This window comes from Rattus norvegicus, chromosome 15 (assembly GCF_021556685.1).
Source record: "Rattus norvegicus strain SHRSP/BbbUtx chromosome 15, alternate assembly SHRSP_T2T, whole genome shotgun sequence".
Taxonomy (NCBI): domain Eukaryota; kingdom Metazoa; phylum Chordata; class Mammalia; order Rodentia; family Muridae; genus Rattus; species Rattus norvegicus.
In genome coordinates, this window is record NC_141548.1 from 20316679 (window position 1) to 20342009 (window position 25331).

The 25331-nt window shown below is 49.5% G+C and overlaps 2 protein-coding genes and 1 long non-coding RNA gene across 9 annotated transcripts in view; 1 reads left to right on the forward strand and 2 right to left on the reverse strand.

Moving 5' to 3' along the window:
• Window positions 1–4407: 4407 nt before the first annotated feature.
• On the forward strand, window positions 4408–25303 carry LOC103693818 (uncharacterized). 2 transcript variants are annotated; one of them, XR_015638694.1, is made up of 4 exons: window positions 4408–4855; window positions 6035–6239; window positions 19279–19481; window positions 21445–25303. It is a non-coding gene; the product is annotated as an uncharacterized LOC103693818 (long non-coding RNA). The 2 variants fall into 2 exon arrangements; XR_015638693.1 differs by lacking the exon at window positions 4408–4855 and having other exon boundaries at window positions 5679–6239.
• On the reverse strand, window positions 5745–9542 carry Atp6v1fnbl (ATP6V1F neighbor like). Its single transcript, NM_001409001.1, is given in 2 exon segments — window positions 5745–6446; window positions 8998–9542. Coding segments are annotated over 2 exon segments (597 nt in total). The 5' UTR covers window positions 9476–9542; the 3' UTR covers window positions 5745–6327.
• The window catches only part of Flnb (filamin B), a 133087-nt gene continuing 121367 nt past the window's right edge, over window positions 13612–25331 (reverse strand). For all 6 annotated transcript variants that reach the window (XM_087585931.1, NM_001107288.2, XM_087585930.1 and 3 more), the window contains 4 exon segments: window positions 22311–22487; window positions 18650–18868; window positions 16451–16654; window positions 13612–14789 (listed from right to left, as the gene is read on the reverse strand). In XM_087585931.1, the coding sequence (XP_087442057.1) occupies window positions 14602–14789; window positions 16451–16654; window positions 18650–18868; window positions 22311–22487 (788 nt within the window). In that variant the 3' untranslated portion in view covers window positions 13612–14601.

Consider the following 25331-nt stretch of genomic DNA (forward strand, 5'->3'; position numbering starts at 1 on the left):
ATAAGAAAAAGGACCAGGGGTCTTTGTCTTAGTTAGCTTCGTCATCCTGATAGATGTCCCAGATCATTGTCATCCTGACAGACGTCTGAGCTCATCTTAAAGGGAGGGACTGTATTTTGACTTGTGCTTCTGGAAGTTTCAGTCTATGGTTCTTGGCTCTGTTGCTTCTGGGTCTATGAAAAAGATCGTGTAGTGGAATAACACACACGTACACACACACAGAGAGAGAGAGAGAGAGAGAGAGAGAGAGAGAGAGACCACATGCACATGAGGTGGGCTCTTCCGGCCTTCACAGCCAATATACAAGCAAGAAAGACCCTCATACACATAGATGTGGGGTGGGGGAGGCAGAAACCCAGTTTCCCTTCCAGAGCATTGTCTCTCCCGTGACCTCCAACCAAGCTCTTACAAGTGTCCCATCTCCCAACAGCATCCTGATCTGGCACATCGGCAAGTCTTTTCTATGTGAACCTTTAGAAGCCACAACAGTTCCGAATGGTGGAACTGATACCTAAGATTATATACCATAACCAGAAACCTTCCAGTCCCTAAATGGTAAAGTAAGACATTCATAAAGCACCAAATTTCCCTGGCTGGCGTGGCTAGGACCCCCCGGGCAATGGGTTTGGGACCCACGGACAGGGAGACAGGCAGACAGGCAGGAAGAAGGTGGACTGGATATCCAAAGGCCCTTCCTTCCCCATGCCTCTGGTTGGGGGTCAACGGGTCCAGATACCTGAAGTTTCGACCCAGACTACGTGCGTGTTCTTTTGTCTCTGCCCTGTGGCAGGTTAGAGTCACACACGGGAGTCTCTGCAAAGTCACTCTGCCAAACTCAGACAGGCAGAGGTCACAGACTGGAGTTATTTTTACTCTTCATGACTGAGCGTTGCATAAACCGTTTGTACATCTTGGTCTGGGCTGGAAGACCTCCTTTTATCCCTCCCCCCACCTTTTTTTCCCTCTATCTTTATTAACTTGGGTATTTCTTATTTACATTTCGATTGTTATTTCCTTTCCTGGTTTCCAGGCCAACATCCCCTTAATCCCTCTCCCTCCACTTCGCTATGGGTGTTCCCCTCCCCATCCTCCCCCCATTACTGCCCTCCCCCCAAGAATCCAGTTCACTGGGGGTCCAGCCTTGGCAGGACCAAGGGCTTCCCCTTCCACTGGTGCTCTTACTAGGCTATTCATTGCTACCTATGAGGTTGGAGCCCAGGGTCAGTCCATGTATAGTCTTTGGGTAGTGGCTTAGTAACTGGAAGCTCTGATTGGTTGGCATTGTTGTTCATATGTTATCCCTCCCCCTTCCTTCTTTCCTTCCTTTCTTTTTGAGAAAAAGTTCCATGTATCTCAGACTCAGGTATGTAGCTGAGGATGACCTCGAACTCTGGTCCTTCTCCTTTCCCCTTCCTACCCGATGAGTCCCAGCATTATAGAGGCCACCATTCAAGGCTTCATGCAGTGCTGGAGATAAAACCTAGCGTGTGCTAGACAAGCGCTCTGCTTGCTGGGCTACATCCCCAGCCCTAGGCTGTGCCCCAAAAATGTGTTGCCTGGGTAGACGGGATGGCTCAGAAGGTAAAGACGTTTGTTGCCAACTCCTACAACTTGAGTTTGATCCCCAGAATGGACACAATGGAAGGAAACCAAGTCCTCGGACCTCTCCACATATTAAATGACCCCTCTCAATAAATAAATGTAATAAAAATTAGAACATTGGTGTAAAAGGTTGTAGCCTTAACAGTCCCACAGGATTCTGATGGCAAGTGATGCCCAATGCTATCCATTTTCTAGAGTTGAGAAGTCAAACAGCTCTCCCAAGCTCACACAGCTAGAGAATGTAGAGCCCAGGGCCGACTCATTTACCACACATAGGAAGGCACAGGTTCTCGGGTGCGCTGGGGAACACAGTAATTTTAGGGTTCCAGAGGTGATGCATTTTTAGTTGAAGAAAAAAATGTATTATGCAGCGCTAATATGTTTTCTTTGTAACCAACGTAGATATAAAACACAATTTTTCAACTTTTTTTTTGGATAGAGGAATGGAACTAGGAATGGAAAAATAGCTAGGGCCCAGGGGAGTCCTAACGGGATACTTACTTGCCTTTTCTAGCAGAACCAGAATTAAAGATAGGTCTGTGTACCTCCAAAGGTCATGTTTTCCTGAGCAAATTCTAACACTGGTGAGGAAACACAAATTCAGGTCAAATAGGGAAAGGCTGGGCCAAGCCAAGCAAGCATGGTCTTGTTTCGCCACCTAGTGGCTTTTCTGGGAACTTCTTTCAGTTTAGGGTTCAATTCCCAGCACCCGCATGACAGCTCACAAAGGTCTGTAACTACAACAACTGACAGATAAAACGCACATAAAATATAGATAAATAAAAATAACAAGGTAACTTAGGATGACGATTTAGGAAGCAGCCAGTGCCCTTTGTGTCGGAACTCCATGGAAGAGTAGGGAATAGGGAGCCCTCTCTAGGCTGCTGTTCTCTGGGCTCTATAGTCTCTAGGTATGTGACCTTGCAAGAGTTGTTTGACTTCTCAACTATAGAGTGTGGATAGCATCAGACATCACTTGTGACGGGCTCCAGGCTGTCGTGGACACTCACACATTTTGTCTTACACATATTCACACACGTGCTGGCTCTTTATCATTGACACCCCTGAGTTCGGTCAGTATTATCCAGATCAGACGTGTCTAAAACAAACATACGGCCAGCCAGCGTACAACTTGAAATTGTCTAGCAGCCATATTTTTCAAAAGTATAAGTAAGCAAATAAAACAATGCATTTTATAAATGCAAACCCGAGTGAGGGTCAAATCTAGCCCATCTGCCTTTGGCTTTGGCTTTGGTTGTTTTATGGGAACGCAGCTACACCCAGAGCTTCCTGCTGCTTTCGGCCTGCTTCTGCCTCACAGCGGCACAGTTGAACATCTGTATGAGTGGGGCCAGATGGCTCACAGGACTGAAAGCACTCGCTCTCCAGGCCTTCGTAGGGAGACAGATTTAAACACTCTGCCTTTGCAGTCTTAGGATTACTGATGGACTTGCTCACATTGTCTACCACCCTAAATCTTCACACAAACAAAAACCCAGGAGCCCTTTACCCTCAGAGAGCATCTCAATGTGCAAAAGGCATTTAAGGTGCTCAGTTACACTCGCGGTTCGTGAATACCCACTTGGAGATGCAATTAGGAAATTGCCTGCAAATCCCATACAGGTGTTTATTACATATACAAATAGCTTGCCCTTCCTTAATTCCCTTGTTCCCTCCCTCCTTCCTTCCTGCCTGCCTGCCTGTCCTTCCTTCCTTTCCTCCCTCCCTCCCTCCTTCCTGCCTTTCTCTACCCTTTGTGTTTCCGTGTGAACGTGTGCGCGCATATGTGAGTGGGTCTGCACACCTACAGCCTGAAGAGGCTGTTTGTTGAGTATCATCCGCTATGACTTTACACCTCTTTCTTTCAGGCAGGCTCTCTCTGAACTTAACCCTAGTGACCCTCCTGACTGCCCTGCTGGAGTTACAGGTATGAGCCAGATGTCTGGCTTCTTATGTAAACACAGCGATCTAAACTCCAGTCCACACGACTACACAGCAAACATTCTTAAGTGCTGAGGTATTTTCCGGTCCCTCTCCACCTTCCTTTTTCCATTTCAGTACATGGTCTCATGTAGCCCAGGCTGGCCTTGAATTTGCTATGTAAACAGGGACCGATGACTTTGGCGTTCTGACCCTTCTGCTTCCGCATCCTAGCACTGGATGTCGCCAAAGCTCCTTCCTGTGGTTCTGGGAATCTGGGGTTGAACCCAGGACTTTGTGAATGTCAGGAAATGCCTCTACTTTCTGAACTACACGTCCACCCTCCGGTACTACTTAGCTGGCCTTCCAGGGACAATTAAGGCATAAAAATTTAGGACAGCCACTGTTAGTAATAGACCTATTTCTCAAGCCACACCCTTAGGATAGTCCTAGCTATATAACTGCCCCTGGGAGAAGTGAAAACATCCCCTCAGACGGTCATTGAGTAGGGTCAGGTGGCAAGCTCATGGAGGAAGCTGGTCCTCTTCTGAGCAACTTGGGACTTGCCGCTGCTAGAGACATCACAATTCAACACCTACACGGATAGAGCCAGGCACCGTGCCAGAGGCTTGCTAAGAGAGACTTTAATGACAGACTGTCAGTGTCACCTGCCACAGACAGCTGGCTCCAAGGCTGTCCACCATCCTCACTACAGATCTTCCTTCTCTGTCTGTGAGCTCCAAGACATGCCCTCTTATGTCCTGGGAGCCCAGCCCAGGCTCCAACGACTCCAGTAAGCCCAGGGGGTAACTGGTGTTTGAGTAAACTCGGCGGGTGTTTTCCCAGCCACTCTGCCACGTCAGGCTGCTGGGTGAGTCCTTGGTCACACTGTGCGTCTTTTGTCCTCTCTCACTCAAGGTTGATTAGGGAAAACCAGGCTAAGTTAGTTTACTCAGTATTTTCAGTGAGCTGGTCGCCGGTGAAATTTCAGGATAGAGGGACAAACCTTAAAGGGCTGGAGAATCTCCTGGAGGTGCCTCTTTGGTTCAGTTTGCTCTCTGTTCAGACCGAGGGTCCACCCCCTTGACTAGATTGGAGAGTGAGCAAGGCACACTTGTAAACGTTATGCCTTGCAAAGAGCTACTCGAATGTTTGGGCTTGCTACCTAGGCAACGAGGTTCGGTGGGCACCAGGGCCTGCTGGGACTCCGGGGAGCGCACTCGCCACGTCTGGGATTGTGTTTGGGAATGCTTTCCCACGCAAAAGAGGAAGACGCATCAAGACAATGCCAATAATGGACACAGTAAGGACTGGTGGTCAGAAGGAATTCTGGGTACATTGCAGACTTCGCTAAGAGTGTCTTACCAAACTGCCCAACTTGTAAACAGGTCGTTGCTGATATGGTTAGGAAGTGAGGTCATCTAGAGAGCCATGGGCCCCAGTCCAAAATGCATGGTAGCCTTACGTGATAGAGGTTTGGTGAAGACAGCCCAGGCTGATCCGTGTGACAGTGCACTGTCAAAAGCCACAGGGTACAGCCTGCCCTCAAGCCATGAAAGGCACAAAGGAGGCAAAAAGTGGCTCCTCTGACAGATCCAGGGGAGCGTGGCCCCGTGGGTCCCTAGATTCCTGCATCTCCAGCCTCCAGAGTGGTGACAGAGTAAGCGTCTGCTGTCTTAAGTCTCCCAGATTCTCATAGCATAGGAAAACAAACACAGGAGGGAACAAAGATCTAATGAGTAGTTAGACTGTGGCTGTGGCTCCAGGACAACCCAGGGACACATCAGCTGTAGCAGAAACGGTCCTTTCTCTTTATTCTGCCCAGGGTTCATGGCGATAGGACACTATCCAGCTGTCGCCCATGTAGAAGTCACAGGACTTGTTCTTGCTAATAGACCCTGAGAGTTAGTAACAATGCCTGTCAGGCCAAGGCCAAGGTAGTTAAGGGGACACGTGCTGTCAGGTTTGGGAGCCATGAAAATTTCAGGCAAGAGTTCCAGGCCAGCCTGAGCTCAACATGAACCTTTATCTCAGAAAACTGGAGTGAACGAAAACCGTTCGCGGTCCCGGTGTCTACACTCCCTGTCTTTCTTCCCTCTCCACTAGACGCAGAGGACTGTAAAAAGAATTCTGTAGTCGGAGTCCTTGGCAGAGCCACCAGAAGGGGGCAGTGTCTCCTGGAATGAGCAGCTAGGCAGCGAGACAAAGACATCCTCAGTGAGTGTGGAGAAAAGAAAGGAAAATAAGAAATGTATCTTTATTTGTTTAAATAGTTGGGACTCAGGAGCTGCCTGTTGCAGCCTGTGAAGCAGGGCATCTCTGACTGATGCAGGCTCTGAGGGGCGAGGGAAGCAGTCAGAGGAGACAGCAAGTTCTTCCCTGAATGGTAGATACATCGGGACAGAGCAACTCTGCTACAGATACCACCGGTCTAGTGCAGAAAAATATACAGTAAGAGGCCGTTGCTCTCCTAAGAACCTCGCAGGCTCAGCCAGCCCCTCCCTCTGTCCAGGTCTGCCGCTGCAGCATTGGATCTCCTCAGGAAAAGGAGCAGCATTGCTAGTGATGGCTGGTAGGGTGGGGCAGCTCTGCAAGCAGCGGAGTTCTCTGTGTGTCGACAGGAGCCCCGACATGGGATGACAGTACACCCCGAGGTCACTTCTTCAGGTCCATCTCACCCAAGGAGGCGGGGCTCAGCAGAACATGGATGGACTGAGGTAAGGCTGGGCCACAACATCTCCCATCTGGCTGGTCCAGATGGGTGATAGGGGAAAAGCAGCCACTGAGGCCTTTTCCAAGCCAAGTTCACATGATGTCATCCGATCTCCGTGGAATAGGAAAAATGCTACTTTTGATGTAAAATGACTTTGTGATAGGATAAATTCTGGCATGAGTTGGCGTCCTGTAGTTCTTCATGACATCCCCTAGAACACAGCAGAGGTCTAGATGAACAGCGGTTACCACTATTCTCCTACTAGTACCTCCCCCCCCAATAGGGTTGGGGGTCAGCAGCGATGTGCTGTTAAGCGGGGGAGGGGGGCCGGCAATTCTTCTGTCACTCAGGAATAGCCACTGCCTTCCAATGTCCCTGACCCTCTTCTTGAAGATGCTCCAAGCTCCTTCCCATCTAACGGCTAAAGGGTCGTGACTGCACTGCTTGGTGGAAACTCAAAACCTTGCACAGGCCCCTGGCCAAGATCTGTTTTGGTCAGCACCCAAGTCATTTGCCACTCAGGCCCCTCCCCAAACCTAAGCTCACTGATTGTGCTTCTCGTTCCTGCTACTGTCAGGACTGCCCCACATCCCACTGTACAGAAAGATCTCTAGGGGCTGCCCAAGGCTAAGCTAGCTCCCCAGATGCCCACCGCTGCAAATTCTGCCTGTTGGACCAATGACAATAATCATAATTTAATAATAATAACACTAATAACTATGCTTGTTATCCCTTTATTGAGCACTTACTGTGTCTGAGGCATCAGGCTGTTGATACACACACACACACACACACACACACACACACACACACACACGCACACACACAGAGTTTTGACTGACCTGGATAAAATGCCCTACTCTCTTCCCTGTGGCCTCTTCGTACCCTCTAGGATGAGCCACCTCTATGTTTATAATCAGGTTAGGGTAAGAACAGTAATCAGTCAGCAGAAGGTCTGGCATTTGTTTCCCAGGGGACACCTGAATTGGGTTTGGGTTCAGGGTGTGAGTCGAGAGGCTTATGAAGTGTTCTAGAGATTCTGGAGCTACTGTGGGCTTAAGCAGACAGTGTCTGCCTTCTGGCTATAATCGGACACCACCCTGGCAGCCAGGGAGCACTCGGAATCAGGCTACCTGCATGGCTGTCGACACTCAAGTTTGGGATGCTGGAGAAAGCATGGGCTGCCCAGTCACATTTGGACTGCAGATACTCATGAAGACCCTTCAGTGCATGCCACAGTTACTGCACGCTCACATAAAAGTTATCTGTTACCTTTGTGTCCTGTGCATGTATTTGCAAAACCTACCAACATGGTGGGCCTGTGAGGTAGAGCAGGGGAGGGAGACGCTGGGCACTTAAACCGAGATGCTCTCTGTGAATATAAGAGGTCCGGTCGGTCCTTTTCAGAAGAGAACTGTGCAGATTCACTACCCAGGACAGGACTCTGCAATGGGCCTTCCTTATTACTTGTCTGCCAGGGTAGCCTCCCAGTTCGGATCCCCATATCCCGAGCTAACACTCATTCTTCACAGACCCGCAGCATCAGCAGCTTCTGGGAACGCTGCCACGGTTCGCTGTGTAGCAACTGGCCTAGTATATGTGCAGTGTCCTGGATTCCACCCCGGCCTTTAACAACTGATTCCTATGCCCAGTAAAGGACTAAAAACAAAACCCACCACACACCAGGGCTGCTGCCTGTCACTACAGCATATATCTACTTATCTACTTTCTATGAAGGGACCCTGTCAAAGTGCCTGGCATACATCAGTTAGACACTCAATGGGATCTGTCAAATGGACAAAGCAAGCAGACTTCCAGCTCAGCCTGATTGCTCCAGAGGTCCTTGGTGGGGAGAGCCGGGATTCAGAATCCTGTTCTACCTCTACGGGCTGTGCCGGGAGGACTCTGCAGAGGTCATATCTCACAGGGCTTTGCGATCTGAATTCCTGTCCCAGGTACCTTCCCATACGACTTCCCCAAATGCTGAGACAAAGGGAAGCAGGCTTATTCCCATTTCTCAAATATAGAAACCAAGGCCTTGAGAAGTGAACATTTTCGTGAGATCTTCCTGTCCAGAAACAGTAGAACCAGGATTTGAGGTCTCCCCAACCCCATTCCAAATAAAGGCCCTGTTTTCTTGTTTGCATTTGGTTTGGGTTTTGAAGTTTTTTGTTTGTTTGTTTGTTTGTTTGTTGAGAGAGGTCTCATGTAGCTCTGGCTCGTGTCAGACCGAGCTGAGGAGACTGACTTTGAACTCCTGATCTTTCTGCCTCTTGAGTGCACAAGTGCGCACCACCATGTCTGACAGGCCCGTGTCCGTTCATTTCACAGCCACTCACTGTCAATTCCAAGCAGGCAGCTGGGAGGCTGTGAAAAAAAAAAAACTAACTAGGAAATCTTGGAATCCAAGAAGCCCTCCAGGCCAAATGGGCACACAGACTGCTGACTTGGCAGTTCTGTAGACTCACCAAGATGTAGAGGCGCCACAAGTGGGCTCAGTTACTACGCCTGGAGGACTCTGGGAAGGCTCCTTAGGGCAGGCCGCATGTAGCTTGGTAAAGGAAGGGGAAGGTGCAGGGTGCGTTCCAGAAACCAGGCCAAACACCAATCTGCAGGTAAGAAGTCTCCCGGTCTGCTAGCAGGGTGGTGAGCTAGTTTGGTTCTTTGTGTCAGGAGGAGGGTGGTAAAGACTGAGGAAGAGGAGGAGGAAGATCCGTCCGGCCTCCCGAAAGCCTAAAACGACAAGAGTGTAATGGTCTTACCCACATGCCAGCCATAGTTCCAGGAAGACACCATCGGGTACTTGTACTTCTTCTCTGGTATCAGTTGATGCCGCTCCTTGAGGTACAAGATCCTGCCCTGGCCCTCATGGGAGATGCCTTGGAACAGCAGCTTCAAGGTGGCCGGGTTGGGAGGCTTCATCTCTAAGTCCTCTGGCCTGCCCTGGGCTGCTGTGTACTGAACACCTTGTCTGGTCTGCCTCACTCCACTTCCCTGGACCCTACTGGCCTCTGGCCATTCTGCTTGCGCCTTTTTTCTGACAGGGGAACCTGTGGGAGGCACCGGGCCTGCTTTCAAGACTGACCCACGGGGGGCCTGCAGGGACTGATTCCTGGTCTTGGACCCATCTTTCAGGTACTTGTGTCCATATCGGATATTCCAGGTAGTCCGAGCAACCACCTCCTTCTTTATTCGCTCCTCCCAGAAGGCCTTGTTCGAGGTGTTTAACAGGTCCCTCATGCTAGGGTGCCCAGGGGAGGGAAGGAAGATTGTTCCTCCTGAAGTTCAGCAGTCTGTTTGGATGGCTGGTGTCTGTCTCCAAGGAAACGCGTAGCCAATGAGAGTCAAGTTGCCAGGGCTGCTAGAGAGGAGGGGGTGGGATGGTAAGGGGACTAGGGTCACCTATTGGTGGGCCAGGCCAGGTCAAGTAGGAAGAGAAAGCAGAGCCATGGGCCAGTGAAATAGCTCTGTGGGTGAGGGTTCTGCCATGGAAGCCCAATGGCCTGGGTTCCATCCTGGAACACAGAGTGAAAAGAGAGTTCAGACTCCCAAAAGCTGCCCTCTGACCTCTATAGGTGTGTCTTACACTCACTTATGTCACAGCTCTCATATACACACATACACAAACACACATGTATACACACACACACACACACACACACACACACACACACACACACACACGTAAATGACAAATTTAAAGAAAGAGAGCAGAGTCTGGCCATGACCCTCCCAGGGTAACAAGTGTTTGTCGAGGGAGTCCCACTCTCTTCCAGGGTGTCATATGCTGAGTGTTCCCAAGGGAATAGAGGAGCTGCTGCCCCTCTTCCACACAGCAGATCCTGAAGTCACCTGCTATATACCAGACACCCACATGGACCCACAGAAGGTCCAGTGTCTACCCTCAAGAAGCTTGGGCGCGTGGCTAAGGGGCTTGTCCTGATAATTCTGTGTGTGGCCTCACTCCCCAGAGGCTCGACCCTGTCACTGTCTAGTAGCAGCTTGTGTGGACACAGGACAGTTGTAGGGATAAGCTTTAGCATTCGGAGAATGGTATGTTATTTCACGTGTGTAAAGCACCGGGGTAGAGTCTGGTTTGTGGGGCAACCTCCATCATCAATGTCAGGTGGAATTTAACATGGGCCTGTTGGGAACTGGGGTGCGATGCTATGCTCTAAGGCCTTAGGTTATCTCCAGGCTCATGACGCCCTTCCCAGGTGCAGAAATGAAGGTATAGGCGAATTCTTATCACCCACTGCTGGTATGTGGAGGCTCACACCTGCTTCCACAAGGCTGGGCTCTTTCCAGTTTTCACACGCTTGCCTGGCAAGCCACAGGGCTGGGGCTGAGATCTAGACCTGAAATTGTTGCACCTGACACACTGCTTAAATCCTCACACACTGGGCCATTCTGTATTCAGACAGCGGGGCCCAGAGACAGAATGTCTGCCAGACTTCCCTCTCTGAGAACACCCTGCCCGGGTTTAGCTGGACCCAAGGAATGTGCCCCACCTCAGTGGTGACTGGGCGAGGCCACACATCCTGGTGGTGTGGAAGGGTGGGCGGGTGGTCAGACAGAGGGGGAAACACTGGCAATAAAAGGCCGGTAAGAGTCTTTGTCCTGGGGAGAGATAAACAAGTCCAAAGCTCAAAGCACCCTAAGATCCGTGCCACAAGTCAGGCTTGTAAATTCTGGTCTCCTGGCTGCCTTGAGAATGTTGAGGAAAAGGGGTGTGAGGGGTGGGCCCCTAAATTCCATGTACACGAGCCAGTCCCCACAGCCTTGGGGGCCCAGACAAAGCAGAGAAGGATCTTTTGTTGGCAAGGACCTTTCCCACCACACATTTGGCCAAATCTTTAGGAAAAGGGCAAAGGAAAAGGAAGCTGAATCCAGCTCGTGGTGCACCTCCAGTTTTAACACTTGTAAGAAAGAAAAATAGTAAATTTTATTAGGCGATGCCCACATTGTTTTTTGACCTAGGTCTCTCATGTGGTTTGAAACTTGTCAATTAAGTGAGGCTGGCAGGCCAAGGAAGCCCAAGGACACAGCTGTGGCACCTTCTCAGCCCCAGGACCTCAGGTGGATGCTTTTATGCTTGGTCTTTTCATATGGTGCAGGGGATGAAACACGGGGGGCTGGGGGGGATTGCTGTATTAATTCCCAATTCTCTTCCTCTCTCACTTAGGTACAGTTTTCAGGGTGGAGCTGGGGGCGTGGCTCAAGGGTAGAGTATTTCTATTAGATTTGCTCACCAATTAAAAAAGAAAAACAAACCCCAAACCAACCAAGCCCAAACCAGAATACCCCACCTCCTCAGTGTTGGCTTTGCAGGCTGTAAAAAAACAAACCTAAGGAACAAGATTCGAACACCCATTTCCCCTTAACCCTTTCGGTGTTTTTCATTCTGTCGAGCTGAGTCGCTTTGGCTGTCTTAGAACTAGCTCTGTAGACCAGGCTGGCATTGAACTCTAGATGTGAATGAATGCTTCTGCCTCCTGAGTGCTGGGATTAAAGGCGTGTGCAACCGCTACCCTACGTACTGAGTTATATAACAAATGCATCGAAATATGGCTTTCAAGGCCTCTTGAAGTCCTAGGACAAGTTGCCAAGGGCTAGTGTTGTGTGAGCGAGCTGGCTAATATTTGCTCCTTGTAGTCTCCTAATAAGCCCTCCCCTGGGCTGCAGAGGGCAGTTTGGGGGGCAGAGTGGGCAGCCAGGGTAGGCAGGGGCTGCAGTTTCCACTGGGCACTAAAGAATGACATCCTGGACTCTTGGTTTCAGTCAGGGCACAAGAAACACCAAGCAGCCAGCGTCAGGGAGGACTTGGCCCCAGGCCCACAAGTTTCAAAGTTTTCAGGGTATTGACACAAACAACAGCCTGTTTCCATGGTAGCCAAGCCCAGGTGCAGATAAGGGCAACCCTCTGGTTCTAGGCACTGAGAGCGACACAGGTCTCCACCCCACAGGCCCTGAAGTCCCAGGCGCTAATTGCTGAGTTACACCTCAAAGGTAAAACTATCATCACCTGCTGGGTGCCAATCACCAGCCAGCTGGGACACACCCTTGTGTGAGGCCCATCCCTGACAGAGGGTGTAGGTAGAAAGTAACAGCAAAGAACTGTTCCTGAAAATACCAGTGGGAATTCTTGGGAAAGGCCTTGAGAGCTCCCCCCACCCCCCACAAACCCAGACGAGGCCAGTTAGGAGTCAGTGTTTAGACGCTAGGACACCTTATGCCAAAGTCCATGTTGTTAGTGTACAAATGCTGCCCCTCGAGCAAACCTAGCTAGGCTGGAGGGGATAATGAACGGTGGTATTCCTGGGCTTCTGTGGCAAAGCCAGCATCGTGCTACACATATCATGTGTGGACTCTTCATGGAGTCCGCAAGCCCTAGGGACAGAAAAGAAAAGGCGCATCTGCCTTACCTTCCTCTAAGCTCAGAGGTAAATAGATTTTCATCCTAATATGCAGCCAGGTACAGAAGGAAAAAAAAAAAACCACAAACAAATCCAAAATACAATTGAGAAGGTGTAGTGGGGTGGGTAGCTGGAACTGCCTACCTAGAACACACAAAGCCCGGGGCTTGATGTCGGCTCCGTGTACGCTTAAGAAAACCTCAGGGTCTTCATTGGCTACATGGAGAGTCCCGGGCTAGCCTGGGATACCAGGCTCTGTCACACACAAACCATCACTAAAAAGGATCCAGGTTCACTCCCGGAAGCTCTGATCTCCCCACTCCTCCTGGACTGGAGCCTTTCCCTTCTGCGGGCACTGCCAGCTCTCGTTGGGTTCTGGTAACTCTTCCCCTGAACTGCTTGCCTGTAACGTGATTCAGGTGCCCAAATCTATCCCCATATGAGGTCTGGGTCTGTATGCATGCTGGAAAGTGCCCATGTTTGTTCTGTCACATGTAAAATGTCAACGGACCACTGTGAGGCTTTGTAGACGGAAGGTTAACATCAGCAGTCATTTCTCCTGGTGAGGACAGAGAGGACGGAGGGACGGATGGAGGTACTCGGTACCGTGTCTAAGGGAGCCCGGGCATGTGACAGATCCTATCTGAGAACATGTCCCACAACACAGATTCCTCATGATATCAGGCAAGAGGCTTGCTTAAACGCCATAGACAGCCTCTTCTACCTGAGCTCCATATCTAGGGTTGCCAAGAAGTCATGCTGGTATCATGGCCCACATGTTCTCTTTCGTTCCCTTGCCTGAGGCTGGCCCTGGTTTCTTAGGAAAAGACAACCTTTTGCTTGCAAGAAAAGGACTGGCCCATTGTCAGATTACATCTGCACTCAAGAGAGGTGGTGGGGTAGGGGGGTGGCCAGGGGGCCCACACTGATTCTGAAGACTCCAAGAATGACAGGGAGCCGTTCATGGAGCAAACATTTTATTTAATAAGTTATAAGATACACTTTCCAGTCGGCATTTGTTCCAGTTTGGTCTCCATGGCTACTAAACCTGTATCCCTTTCGCTGCTCTGGGTCCTAACGGGTGGCTTTTAGCACCCACACCTCTCTGGCTGCCGTGCCTTGGTGCGGGACACCTACTTCACCCCTACCATATCCACGACAACAGCCACAACACCCGATTTTGAGGGGGAAGGGGTATTTGACAGTCTGGAAATGCTTACACCAAAGCCTTTAAAGAGACCCTAGGTGCATGTGTTAGTGCCTTGGTCCTTAAGGCCTCTCATGGGTCATAACAGGGGTGGGTACCCACCCCTTCCAGCTTTTGCAAGGAGGAGGTCCTACAGTAATTTATCAGTGGTCTCTGCCATTTAGCAGAAGCAATGGACTCTGGGGGCAGCTGACAGAGGCTCTGCATTTGGCCATGACCACATGTCTTCAAGAAAGTAGGCAAGTGCAGAATCCCTCCTACTCCAGAGCTGGCTTTGTGATGAAGTCAAAGTGGTCAGGGCGCAGACATGGAGAACGATCTGGGTCAGACTTTAGTCTTGAGGGAAGTGGGGTGCAAGGTTCTTTGGCAAGTGGGGTGCAGGACCCCCTTCTGCAATGACATTCTTGTTTGGTAAACACTTGAGTAGACCAGAAGCTTAGGAGAGCCAGTCAGTCCTATCCATGCTCTTGCTTTCTGCCTGGAGTGACCTTGGAACTCAAGAGCCTCTCGATTTGGGCAGAGTGCTCTGCACGTTTTTGGCCGCAGCTTGCTTTCCGAAGATGTCCCACATGTCCTCAAGAGTCTAAGGGCACTAAAGGCACTTGGAATGAGTGGCAAGGTTTTTTTTTTGGGACGGGGTTTTCTGGCCCACCAGCAGGCTGCGGACATTGTAAAAAAATGAATTACAAACTAGCAACAAAAGCAACTGGAAGGGACACGTCCAGCACAGGATACAGGGTGTTTTAAGGCACAGTGACATGAAAGGGGCTACCGGGGATGTGCTCTTCCCCCCACTTCACAGCCAGAACGTAATCTCCCTTCTCCTTGACAACGTATGTGACATTGTACTGTTGCTTGCCCACGTGCTTCATGGAGACCTCTTCACAGGGGGTGGTGGGCCCATGGACCCCAATCAACAGCATGTTGGACCCTGGGGGGAGGAGAAGGTTGTTAGTGACCACATGAATCAGGCCAAGCAGAGAGGAGGGAGCGATGTAACAAAGGTGGAGAGACCAGGGTTAATTGGCTGACGGCACCAGCGTCCGTTCTCACTGGTGGCAAAGCCTGGCCATTATCAGTAGAGACACAGCCTGATTTGGGTTCAAATGCCAGCGCTCGCACCCTCTGCTCAGGTGACCTCAGACACGAAATGTTCCTTCGCTCTCCCTAAGCTGCAAACCAGGAGGGCCGCTAGCTGCCTCTTTTTCTGCCGTTATTTTGTTTTTTAAAGACACGGTTTCTCTGTGTAGCCCTGCCTGGCTTTCCTGGAACTGGCTCTGTAGACCAGGCTGGCCTCGAACTCAGAGATCCAGCTGTGTGCACCGCCACAGCTGGCTTCACTAGCGGCCTCTTTGAGCTTCTGTATGCCACAGGAAGTGACTGAGACAAACCTTTAGCACACAGAACTGCCAGCTCTAAGGATCCTCTTGTTTGAGAGAGCCTTAGGGAGAGTACTCCGATTACCGCCTGGGAGAAGATCACTTCTAAGTGATCCTGTGAACCCACCCAAGGTGACTGCTATGAAGCTTTGTAAATGAAGGAAGTGGCAATGGATTTCTAGCCTAGGTGTGCTGGGTGTGAGAACCAGGTAAGTCAGCACCAAAACCTAAGGACGTACTCGGCTTTAAACATTTACTTAGTTTATGCACATTAGTGTTTTGCCTGCACGTAAGGCTGTGTGAGGGGGTCAGAAGACCTAGAACTGGAGTTATAGACAGGGGGAGCTGCCACTGGGGCGCTGGGAGTTGAACAGGGTCCCGAGAGGAAAGTATTGGCTCAGGACCTCCCAAAACCAAACTCTCAGCCAAAGGAGATGTATTTGCCCCAGAGGGACAGAGAGCAGGGACTAGAGACAAACTCAGGAAATAGAGGGAGAGAGAAAGGGGGAGGGAACAAAGGAGAGGAGGAAGGGTTAATTGTCCTGGTAGACAGAGGACTGCCCCTGGATACAGAGGAGACAGACATGGTGCATCAGAAAAATCTCAGTTTATAAAGGTAAAACGGGAAACCCCATATTAGGATGAGGTATTTAACTTAAACCAATGCAGCTTTTGATAGCTAGACCTTGGTAGTCAGCTCTAGGAGGAGGAAGTGCCCAAAAAAGTGAATAGACCTCAGGGGCTGGCTTTAATGGTTTTTATAGAAAAGTGAAGGGGCTGGGGGAGGAGGGCAAGGCCTGCCAGAGCCATGTTCGCAGTGTTCAAGCCGCCTAGGGTCCCTTCAGGTCCTCTAGAAGAATAGCCAGCCAGTGCTCTTAACCGCCGAGCCATCTTTCCAGCCCCAATCAATTTTAAGCTATGGTTAAAGCAACTGGTATCAGAGAAGTGGGTTAGGTAATCAGTTCACTTCACTCATGTGATATGGGGACACCACCATATTTCTATTTGTCTTAGTGAAAGAATGAAAAGGCAAAAGAAAGGGAAATCATCCAAGACTATGAAGAGCAGAAGGACAGAGGGACAAACACAGTTATTTCTAAATGTGGGGGGGTGCACATTGCAGCCGATCCTAGAGTGAGGGGCACTGAAGCAGGAGAGTGTCTTGTCTATGCCGCCCCATGCTAACCCTTCTCAGCAGACCCATGCTGCCTACCAGCTTTGCTGCAGTCCACCAGGAAGGAACTCTTCTGGCCCACAAAGGCCTTTGACAGCCCCGCCCCCTTGGAGGTCACTTTGCTGGCATCTGAGGACGACTTGGGGATGGCGCTATAGCATGTTTCCGTTGAGGATCTGGTTACTGATTCCACCAAGATGGACGAGGTCTCGTTGGCTGAGCCTGGGGTAACCAGACGTTGGCCTAGAGCGTGGGAAAGAGGGAGGCGTGAATGGCCAGGCCAATGGGTGTTTTGTGTGGAATGTGGTCCTGTCAGTCAGGAGACACAATATAACCCTTTTACAGAAGATCCAGAAAGCTGCAACGCCTAGACACGAAAACCACTCCATCCATATTTTAGATCTACATATACATTTGTGGTAGAAGGTTTCAAATCCAGACCACTGTGCATACCAGGTAAGTAAACTAGCATCATCATCATCATAGGCGCCATTTGCTTTTTGGTTACTTTCGCCAAGGCTTGTCTTGAATGCCTGGTCTTCCAATGATCTAGGGTTCTAGGCCTGCACTACTAGGCCCGGCTCCCAGTCCTTGAATTGTTACTTTCGAAAAGAAACGGTCTCACTTCTAGCTCAGGCTGGCCTCAAACTTGCGATCTGCCTGCCTCAGGTTTTTGTGGTGGATAGGTAAGAAGTATATACCACCATGCTATGTCCTCTTCATCCTTAGGGTCTCAGACAACTAAAACCTGTTTTTCTCAGCAAATGGACCAGGTTAAACCATGGCTGATGAGGCCTAGTAATCCCTCCACAGAATAAAGACCCAGTAGAACCCGTATCTTCTTTTTCTTATTTCTATGGAATACTTTATATAATGCAGTATATGGGCTCTAAGCACGAGAGAGGATGACTTTCATATCTTTTTATAATTTTTCTATGAGTCCATGGAGAATCACGTGGCACAGAAGGGACTCGGCACAGTGTGTGTGAATGTATATATGGTGGTTACCCTAAGCTTTATTGTTTGGTATTTCAATATTTTTAAGAGGGTGGGCTTTATAAATAGATTTATAGATTTTTTTTAAAAAAATTGGAAAGTGAAGAGTTAAGCCCGTGTATGTTATTCAAATCTGTGAATATTTTTTCTCTGCTAGAGACAGAAAACCATCCAGCACCCTTTCTTTACTTCTCCACTTCCTCACTCAAACCAGTTAGTCTTCTAAGTCTGGAACACGCTGGATTCAGATTTATTGATTTACTATGTATGTGCACACACCTGTGTGAACTCATGCTCGTCATGTGCATGAAAGTTCCTATCAAGGTCAGAGGACAGTGCTGGATTTTCTGAAGCTAGAGTTACAGGCACGGCCGGCCCCCTGTATTGGGTGCTGGGATCACAACCCAGGTCCTTTCCAAGAGCAACACGTGTTCTTAAACACTGAGACATCCGTCTAGACCCACACACCTGCTTTTAGCCTTACGCTTATTAAGGAGTTTTCTTAGGAAGACTACCGCTTTTATTTGTCATAAAAAGCTTAATTTCCTCATGCTGTGTACTGAAGAACAGAGCTACTGCGTCTCTCTGCAGAACCCTTGGGTAATGAAGGGTTGTCACGTCCCCACTGAGGGAGTAAATGTAAAAAAATCATCTATGCTTCTCTTAAAAAAAAAAAATGAAAACAAGAGAAGATGGTATAAAAAAGCCGTGTGCCTACTCCTTTTTTATTTATGTATTTTAACACCCCATGCTGTCATTTACCCTGTAATAAAAAGTTCTGCACCTCCAAATTCAACACAAAACTACACACATTATCACAGAATCTGTACGTATTTAGAGCCCTCGAAATCGACTGTCCCAGACCCTCGGAGACAATGCTGAATTTATAGTTCTATTAAATTTTAGTAGAACTTGAAGGGTGGGGCCTGCTGAGACTCTGTGCGCACATCATGGCTCTTGTGAAGCCTGATCTACAAAGTCGTGTTTCTCTATAGCGTCCTATGTCATGGCTCAAAGAGAAACAATTACCTTGTCTTCCTGGTTTGTATTAATGTCTGGAAGGAAGGGGTTTCTGCCTGAGTGCTCACAGAGCTGGTGAGTGTGTGCACTGCCCACGTACAACATTCAAGACGAGATGTGGACTCAACAGATGTAAAAAAAATCACCTGCCGCTGCTACCCTCGGTATTTTTACAAGACCCGCTCTGCAGGGCAGAGGAGAAAAACCAAAGTGGCTCATTACCTGTCACCTTGGCCTTGAATGGACTCCTCGAGATGTGGTTGGGCCCGCCATATTTGACACTGATCAGGTAATTTCCAGGAGCCATGGGAGTATACATGACTTTGTACCCTTCTGGGATTTCCTGGCAATCCATTTTGACCTTGGATGGTCCTTCAATGGTGACAGACAGTGTCCCTGGGCCTGCCTGAGTGGTGTTGATGAAGAATTCTGACTGGATACCTGGGAGAGAGAGAGGAAGTGTGACATATATGGATGGTTTTGAGGGATAAGGGGGTAATTCCTGGGAGTGATGCCTTGGTGAGACACACACTTGCCCGCACTAAGTGCTTGCTCTGGCAGCATGGGAACCAACTGGCTGTACATCTGAGTTCCTGGTACAGAAAAGCACTGGGTGTGGGGGTGCAGCTCCCTTGCCCAGGCTAGGTTAGAAGGGTGGCTGACATTTCGCCCACTGAGTGCCCGAGCAACAATTGTTTCTGGGAATGTGGCTGAGGGCGAGGCATTGTGAGCCTGAAGTGCTGCCCCAGGCAACAGAGCCTCTAGGGGAGGCACTCCCTCTGACTACTCCCTTCTCCTGGTAGAAGAGGTTAAGGAAGTCCAATCTCTTCTCCCCTTCTCCTCCTCCCTAGACCCTGCGGCTGGTGTGTGAGCTGTCAGTCCACCCACTTTGCCATGAAGACCAGCCACAAGAGAAGCACTGAACCACGACTGGGCTGACCGAGTACCACACCAGACCCTAAGCCACTCTGCAGGCACAACATCCTGTCACAGTGTTTCCTATTCCACGTGATATTCAGGCCATGTGTAACTCGGGGCGCACTGCTATAAAGTGGTGGGTATGCTACATTCTAGCCACCTGTGTGCAACTGTATCACACAGGACAACTGTCCCACACACCCTAATTACAGTCTTGAGACACCTGACCTCACTGTCATGCTGCCCTGGGACAAAAGGGAAAGCAAAGAGAATATTAACTAATGACCCTTAATCTCCTATGCCCATAGCCTGCTTCCAGTCTAGAGGAAAACCAGGCAGTCGGTGGGAGCTGCTAGGGTGTCACACACTGGCTCTTGTACACTAGAAGCCCTCTAGGGGGCACCCTAGTGTAACGTCCTCCAGTGGCCAGAGCTGCAGATGCTAGCCCAGCTGGGAAATATTTTGGTTTAACTACAGTCCCTGGGCCAGAGAAAGAATTATTGTTCTGCTTATCAATAAGACAAAGGATCTGTTATGGTCTGACCCCAAACATGAGCCAGCTGTTTCTGGAAACTCCTGAGGCTGCTGTCCCAAAGTCTCCCTACTCTCCCACCTTGACTCTGTTTCTGAGAAGCCCAGCCCAGCAGCTGGAGGCTGGGGACCATGTGGGTAAGCAGGCCATGAGCCACAAAGGGGTGGAAGTAAGAACAATGTATTCACGGTAAGGCTGTAAAGGTTTGGCTGTCCTAGACAGGAGCTCTGTCCCTTTTTAGTCAATTCAGACCCTAAAGAGGCAGTGATGATGCAGACGAAGGGGAATTAGGAATTAAAAATCAAGAACTAACTGATACCCACCCCACATCACTTTGCTCAGCAGAAGTATGACTTAGAGGAGATATCTGTCCATCTTGTTGCCAGGGGACTGGCCCAAGAGAAGACAGGAGAGAAAAAAATTCATAAGCAGACATATATCACCATCGACTCTGGTAATGACCAATATGTGATTTGCATGGTGATGGCCTTCTCCTCCTCCACCTGCACGCAGATCCTTAGGGCTTCTCCAAAGAGCCCTAAACTTTGTGGTTTCTATCTGGAACACACAGACTCCTGCCCTAAATTCTCCACATTTCCTGCTATGAGATCTGCAGAGAATAGCCCATGTTAAGGCTTGAGCTCAGACACATATGCCTGGCCATGAACGCAGGGCATGGGGCCCTTTGGTGGCTATGCAGATCCTTTCTTGAAAGAACTCTTCATGCTGCAACTGTGTGGATGGACATTTGTGGAAAGGTTGGGGGCGGGTAGCCTAGGCAAACAAGATGCCCTCTCTCTGTGAACAGAGCAATATTTACAGAGGGTGGAAGTGGGTGAGTTCCAGGCCTTCTCTGGCTGGGACCTTATCCTTAGCAGCCGCACTGCTGGAGTACAGCCTGACATCTGAGCTCCAGAAGGGTGAGAAATACCAGGAGGAAACAGAGGAAGGTTGGGATGGCAGCAGCCAGCAGGGGATCAGATGGCTCCTGGCTGCAGTGGGCAGGCTGAGACTGCTGTGGGACCAGGCCAATGCCTGCTGTCTGACTGCCAGGAGGACCCCTTGCCTATATGGATGCCTGGAAACCATTCTGGGTATCTGGAGGGTAGGAGTTCTGGTTTAGAAAGCCGACTGGGGTACACTCTGTACTTCTAGGGTCAGAAGCTAAGGGCTCTCAAACTTCAGGATCACAGACCTGGAGTTGACCCTCCCTCAAGTACTATGAATTTCCAGAGAAATTCAGTGCTGGACCACTGGACCGTTTTTGTCTTGCTCTCCCCAAGTGCAAAGGAGATCTCATCCAAGGGCAAAGTTCCGGCTCAGAGTGAAGCAGTGAGTCAGGCTGGGTGTGCCAAGGGCATCTGGCAGGACCAATGCCACTGGTTTTATGGCGAACACTGCTTTGGGCAGACTTCCTGGCACCATGCCAATCTACTGGTCACTCCTAACTTGGGCAGGGTTCCTCTACCACTTAGGAGGCTCTCACTGCAGGGCTGGGTTTGCTCTAAGTATAGCAAACCATGTCCTGGTACATAGGAAAGACAATCTGTTTTGTCCCAACCTACAGCATGGCAGAGGCAAGAAGACCACGGATCTTCCCGAGTAGCCCCAAGTAACAGCAGCTAGAAGTGTTGTCCCACTGAGTGCACACCGTGAACTTCCTCTGCAGATGCTTACAGGGACAGAGTCATTATCCATAACGCTGACGTGATGGGCAGAGCTGAGGCCTATCTTGAGCTGACCACGTACGTGGCTTTTTGAAGGCCAACCAACAAGTGAAAGGATCACATAGACATCTCTTTCAGATGCCCAGCGAAAAGGTGAGCTGTCCATTCAGTAACTTCCACCAAACTAAAGCTGGACTGGGGATTTGTCTATCAAGGAATCAACTATTTGGTCCACTTGGCCACTCTGTACCAGGGACAGGCAGCAAGTGGGAAAGCTTCCATGACTGGATGACTGGCTAGCAGTGCTCACACCTGCAGAAGACAGAACTTGTCCGTGAAGCTTGAGAACTTCTATACCCTTTCAGCACCTTCTCCTCATTGGCAGTAAGCAGAGAATACAAGGGTATGGACGGGCCATGAGCAGGCTTAGGCTGCTGAAGTATATTTTTGGAAGGCCGGGAGCAGGCTGCCTGTGGGCCTAGGAGCTACACCATGAACTCTGTCCAAAGAGAGTCTTCAAAATTAATGGCATCCTGCTTCTAGGGCTGAGGAACTTGCTGGAGAAAGACATCTAGGCTACAAACAAACTGTAATACAGGCCTCAGTCTGGATTTATCCTGGTTCAAACAATGGCTTCCAAAGTCCACCAAAGTGTGCATACCTGCATTTTCCCGAGGACAGAGCACAGAAAACGCTAGGGGCTAAAGGTGTCTATCCCAGCTCTCTCTGAGAGAGCTGCTCAGACAAGGGAAGTAATGTTTCTTACCTGTGGTACCCGCCTCAAGCCCAGCCCCGTAGGCCGACACCAGAGCAGGATTCCCTGCTTGGCCTGGCTCTCCAACACGCACTTTGAAAGGGCTCCCGACCACGTGGCTGCCATTAAATTTGACGTCGATCGTGTGGATGCCATTCTCATGGGGGATGAAGCGCACAGCGTACTTATCTAGGAGAAGGAGGAGGAGATACACAAGGTAAACGTGGAGGCTAAGCAGACTGGAGTTAAGCAGGGACACAGCATTGCAAGCAACCTGAGCTAGCCAGTGCTGAATCATTTAAAGCCACCATTCTGCTGGGAGCCTGGCAGCCAAAACACAGATTTCGAGACTTGACCTGTGTCTCCATAATCAGCCCTTTGGGAAAGGCTTTGACTCTTTGGTTCTGCTATGTCCTCAGACTCCTGCCTCACAATCCAGCCTTCATGAAAAAGTCCACTTCTCACTATTTGTCCACTTGAAGGGGAAAATACAGCTCCAACCGGCACCAAGGCTCCATCATCAAGCCCAAGGCAAGGAACTGTCAGCAAATGAAACCTCGAGCCTTTTCTGTTTGGGGTCATGACACGTGTCAAGGTCATCTGTCAACAGATGCTTGCATGGCATACCGCATGGCCTCGGCACTAGGTAGTCCCTGGCTCCTTTCAGACCCCTGCCCATCAAAGATCTACCCAAGCCCTCTTTTGTCTCTCTGGTACTCTCCACAAAGGAATGTTCTAGCCAGTAGTAGCCAGCTACTCGTATCTTTCGGCACAGCACTTCCCCTAGCATTTCCCAGCTGGGTGGCCACCCCCTCCCTTAAAGGCAAAATGTTTCAGGGGAAGTGAACCCCACCCCAATGTCCAGATTCAGTCTCTTACAGGATGAGGAAAATTCTCTCCCCAAGGTAAATTTATTTCTTTAGCCACAGCAAGTGACTCAGGAATGGGCATGTCTCCCAGTTCACTGCCATGGGAGAGGCTTGCTAGGAAACCTAGGATTCCTTGCGTCTCAAGACTTCTGAAAACGAAGCATCAGGTGGTACCGTGGCCATCTTGCCACCAAGAAGGCAAAAAGCCTTGAAATGAAGGAAGAGTAAGGGCGCACTGGCCCAATGTGACGTGACAGGTCCCATTTGTGAGCCTGCGGCAGGAAGCTCTTCAGTAGAGAGTTACCTGGGCTGTATGAATTCCAGGCCAGCCTGGGTTACACAGAGAGAATCTGTCTCAAGAAATAAAGCAAAGTGGAGCAAAACAACAGAAAGTCTCTGGGGCCTTGGAGAATTCCTGACAGTGACTGAATCTAACCATTGTTAAACGCCCAAACTGGGCACTTAGATGAATTACTGGACCTCATTATTACGTGTCCACTTGAGGTGGGTAGTCTATAATCCCGACCAGTGACACCCCGACTATGGCATGCCAGGAGTGATCTGGGACTTTAGAAGTCCCATTGGCTAAGGACAAACTTCCCTTGTAGCGGACCTTAATGGCTTGGCTAGCTAAAAACCACCATCTAAGTTGCGCTAACTGGATGGGCACCTTACTGCCCATCCACCCAGACATAGGTTTGTGCGTGTATGTGCATGCACGTGTACAGTCTGGAGGCCAGAGGCCAACACAGAGTGACTTCAACGACTCTCCATCTTACTTTTTGAGGCAGGTTCTCTCCCTGAATCTGGAGCTCACTGATGTGGTTAGACTGGCTGGTTAGCTAGCAAGCCTCTGGTCTCTCCCCACACCTAACCCTGCTGGGACCACAGCTGGGTGTCTGGCTAGATCATAGACAGGTCCCTAGGTTTGTACTTTACTGACTGAACCGTCTTCCCTAGTCCTAACATGTTGCCTTTCGGAATTCACGCTCAGACCCTAGGGCCAAGTGGACACCAAGTGCTAAGGTTCTATACCTTTGGGGCTGCTGTGTGGTTCTGCTTTCTCAAGGGCAGCGGTGCACCCCTCTGTCAGTCAGATGCTCTAGTGCACTGTCTGTGATATAGCCTAGTGTTAGCCCAGATGCTGTCAAGGCACCCCTCCTCCATTTTGTCTTTTCTGTTCAATGAGAGAAACTGGCCGTGCATGCTCTAGACCAGTGGCTTTCAACCTTCCTAATACTGCAACCTTTTAGTATAGTTCCTTAGGTTGTGGTGACCCCCCACCCCCACCATATAATTATTTTGTTGCTACTTCATAATGGTGATTGTATTACTGTTATGAACCATAACATAAATAGCTGGGTTTCCCTATAGTCCTAGGTAACCTATAAAAGGGGCGTTTGAACCCTACAGGGGTCATGACCCATCGATTAGGAATTGCTGCTCTAGATGTCCACCCTCACCAGAGGCAGGTGGGCACACAGCAAATGCCCAAAAGCAGTTGGTGTCACCAAAGGCCACACCCAATGAAGCTCTCCTGACCTTGCCAAAGCTCAAAGTGTCTCTCCCGCTCTCCCATTCCACCATCTGCTTCTTAGTTTTCTCATGGTATCACTTAGGCTCTCTAGTTTGCAGGTTTTTAGTGTCATTTGGACTAGTTCTGGTCGGTTGATTTTTTTCTTTTTTATTATTTGTTTGTTTTTATTGTTGTTTTGTTTTTGAGACAGACGCTTGCTTTGCAGCCCAGGCTGGCTTTGAACTTGAAGTCCTCCTTCCTCAGTCTCTCAAATGCTAAGATTATAGATATGTACCAACCCGAGTAGTGCTTCGAGGGGTAGAGCTGTATATTCACTATTCACCTTCCTGTCAAATCCCTAACACACAATAAATGTTCCCTGACGGAACGGCCTCTGTAAAGTTCATAGGCACGAGTCCTATAAATTTGAAGCATTTAGCCCTCAAGCCCTAGATTCTCTTAGAGGAGGGTAAGATCAAAATATCTTTCTTCATGTCAGAGTCAGAGATATAGTAAAGCTCTAAGATTTCATTAAACTACGATAAAAAACTGCGCTTAATGTCATGTAAGAGGAACCCTATAAAAGTCACAGAAAATAAAGCAAATCTCATTTAGAACAACGAGAAGAGAGGGGTTATTACTGTCACA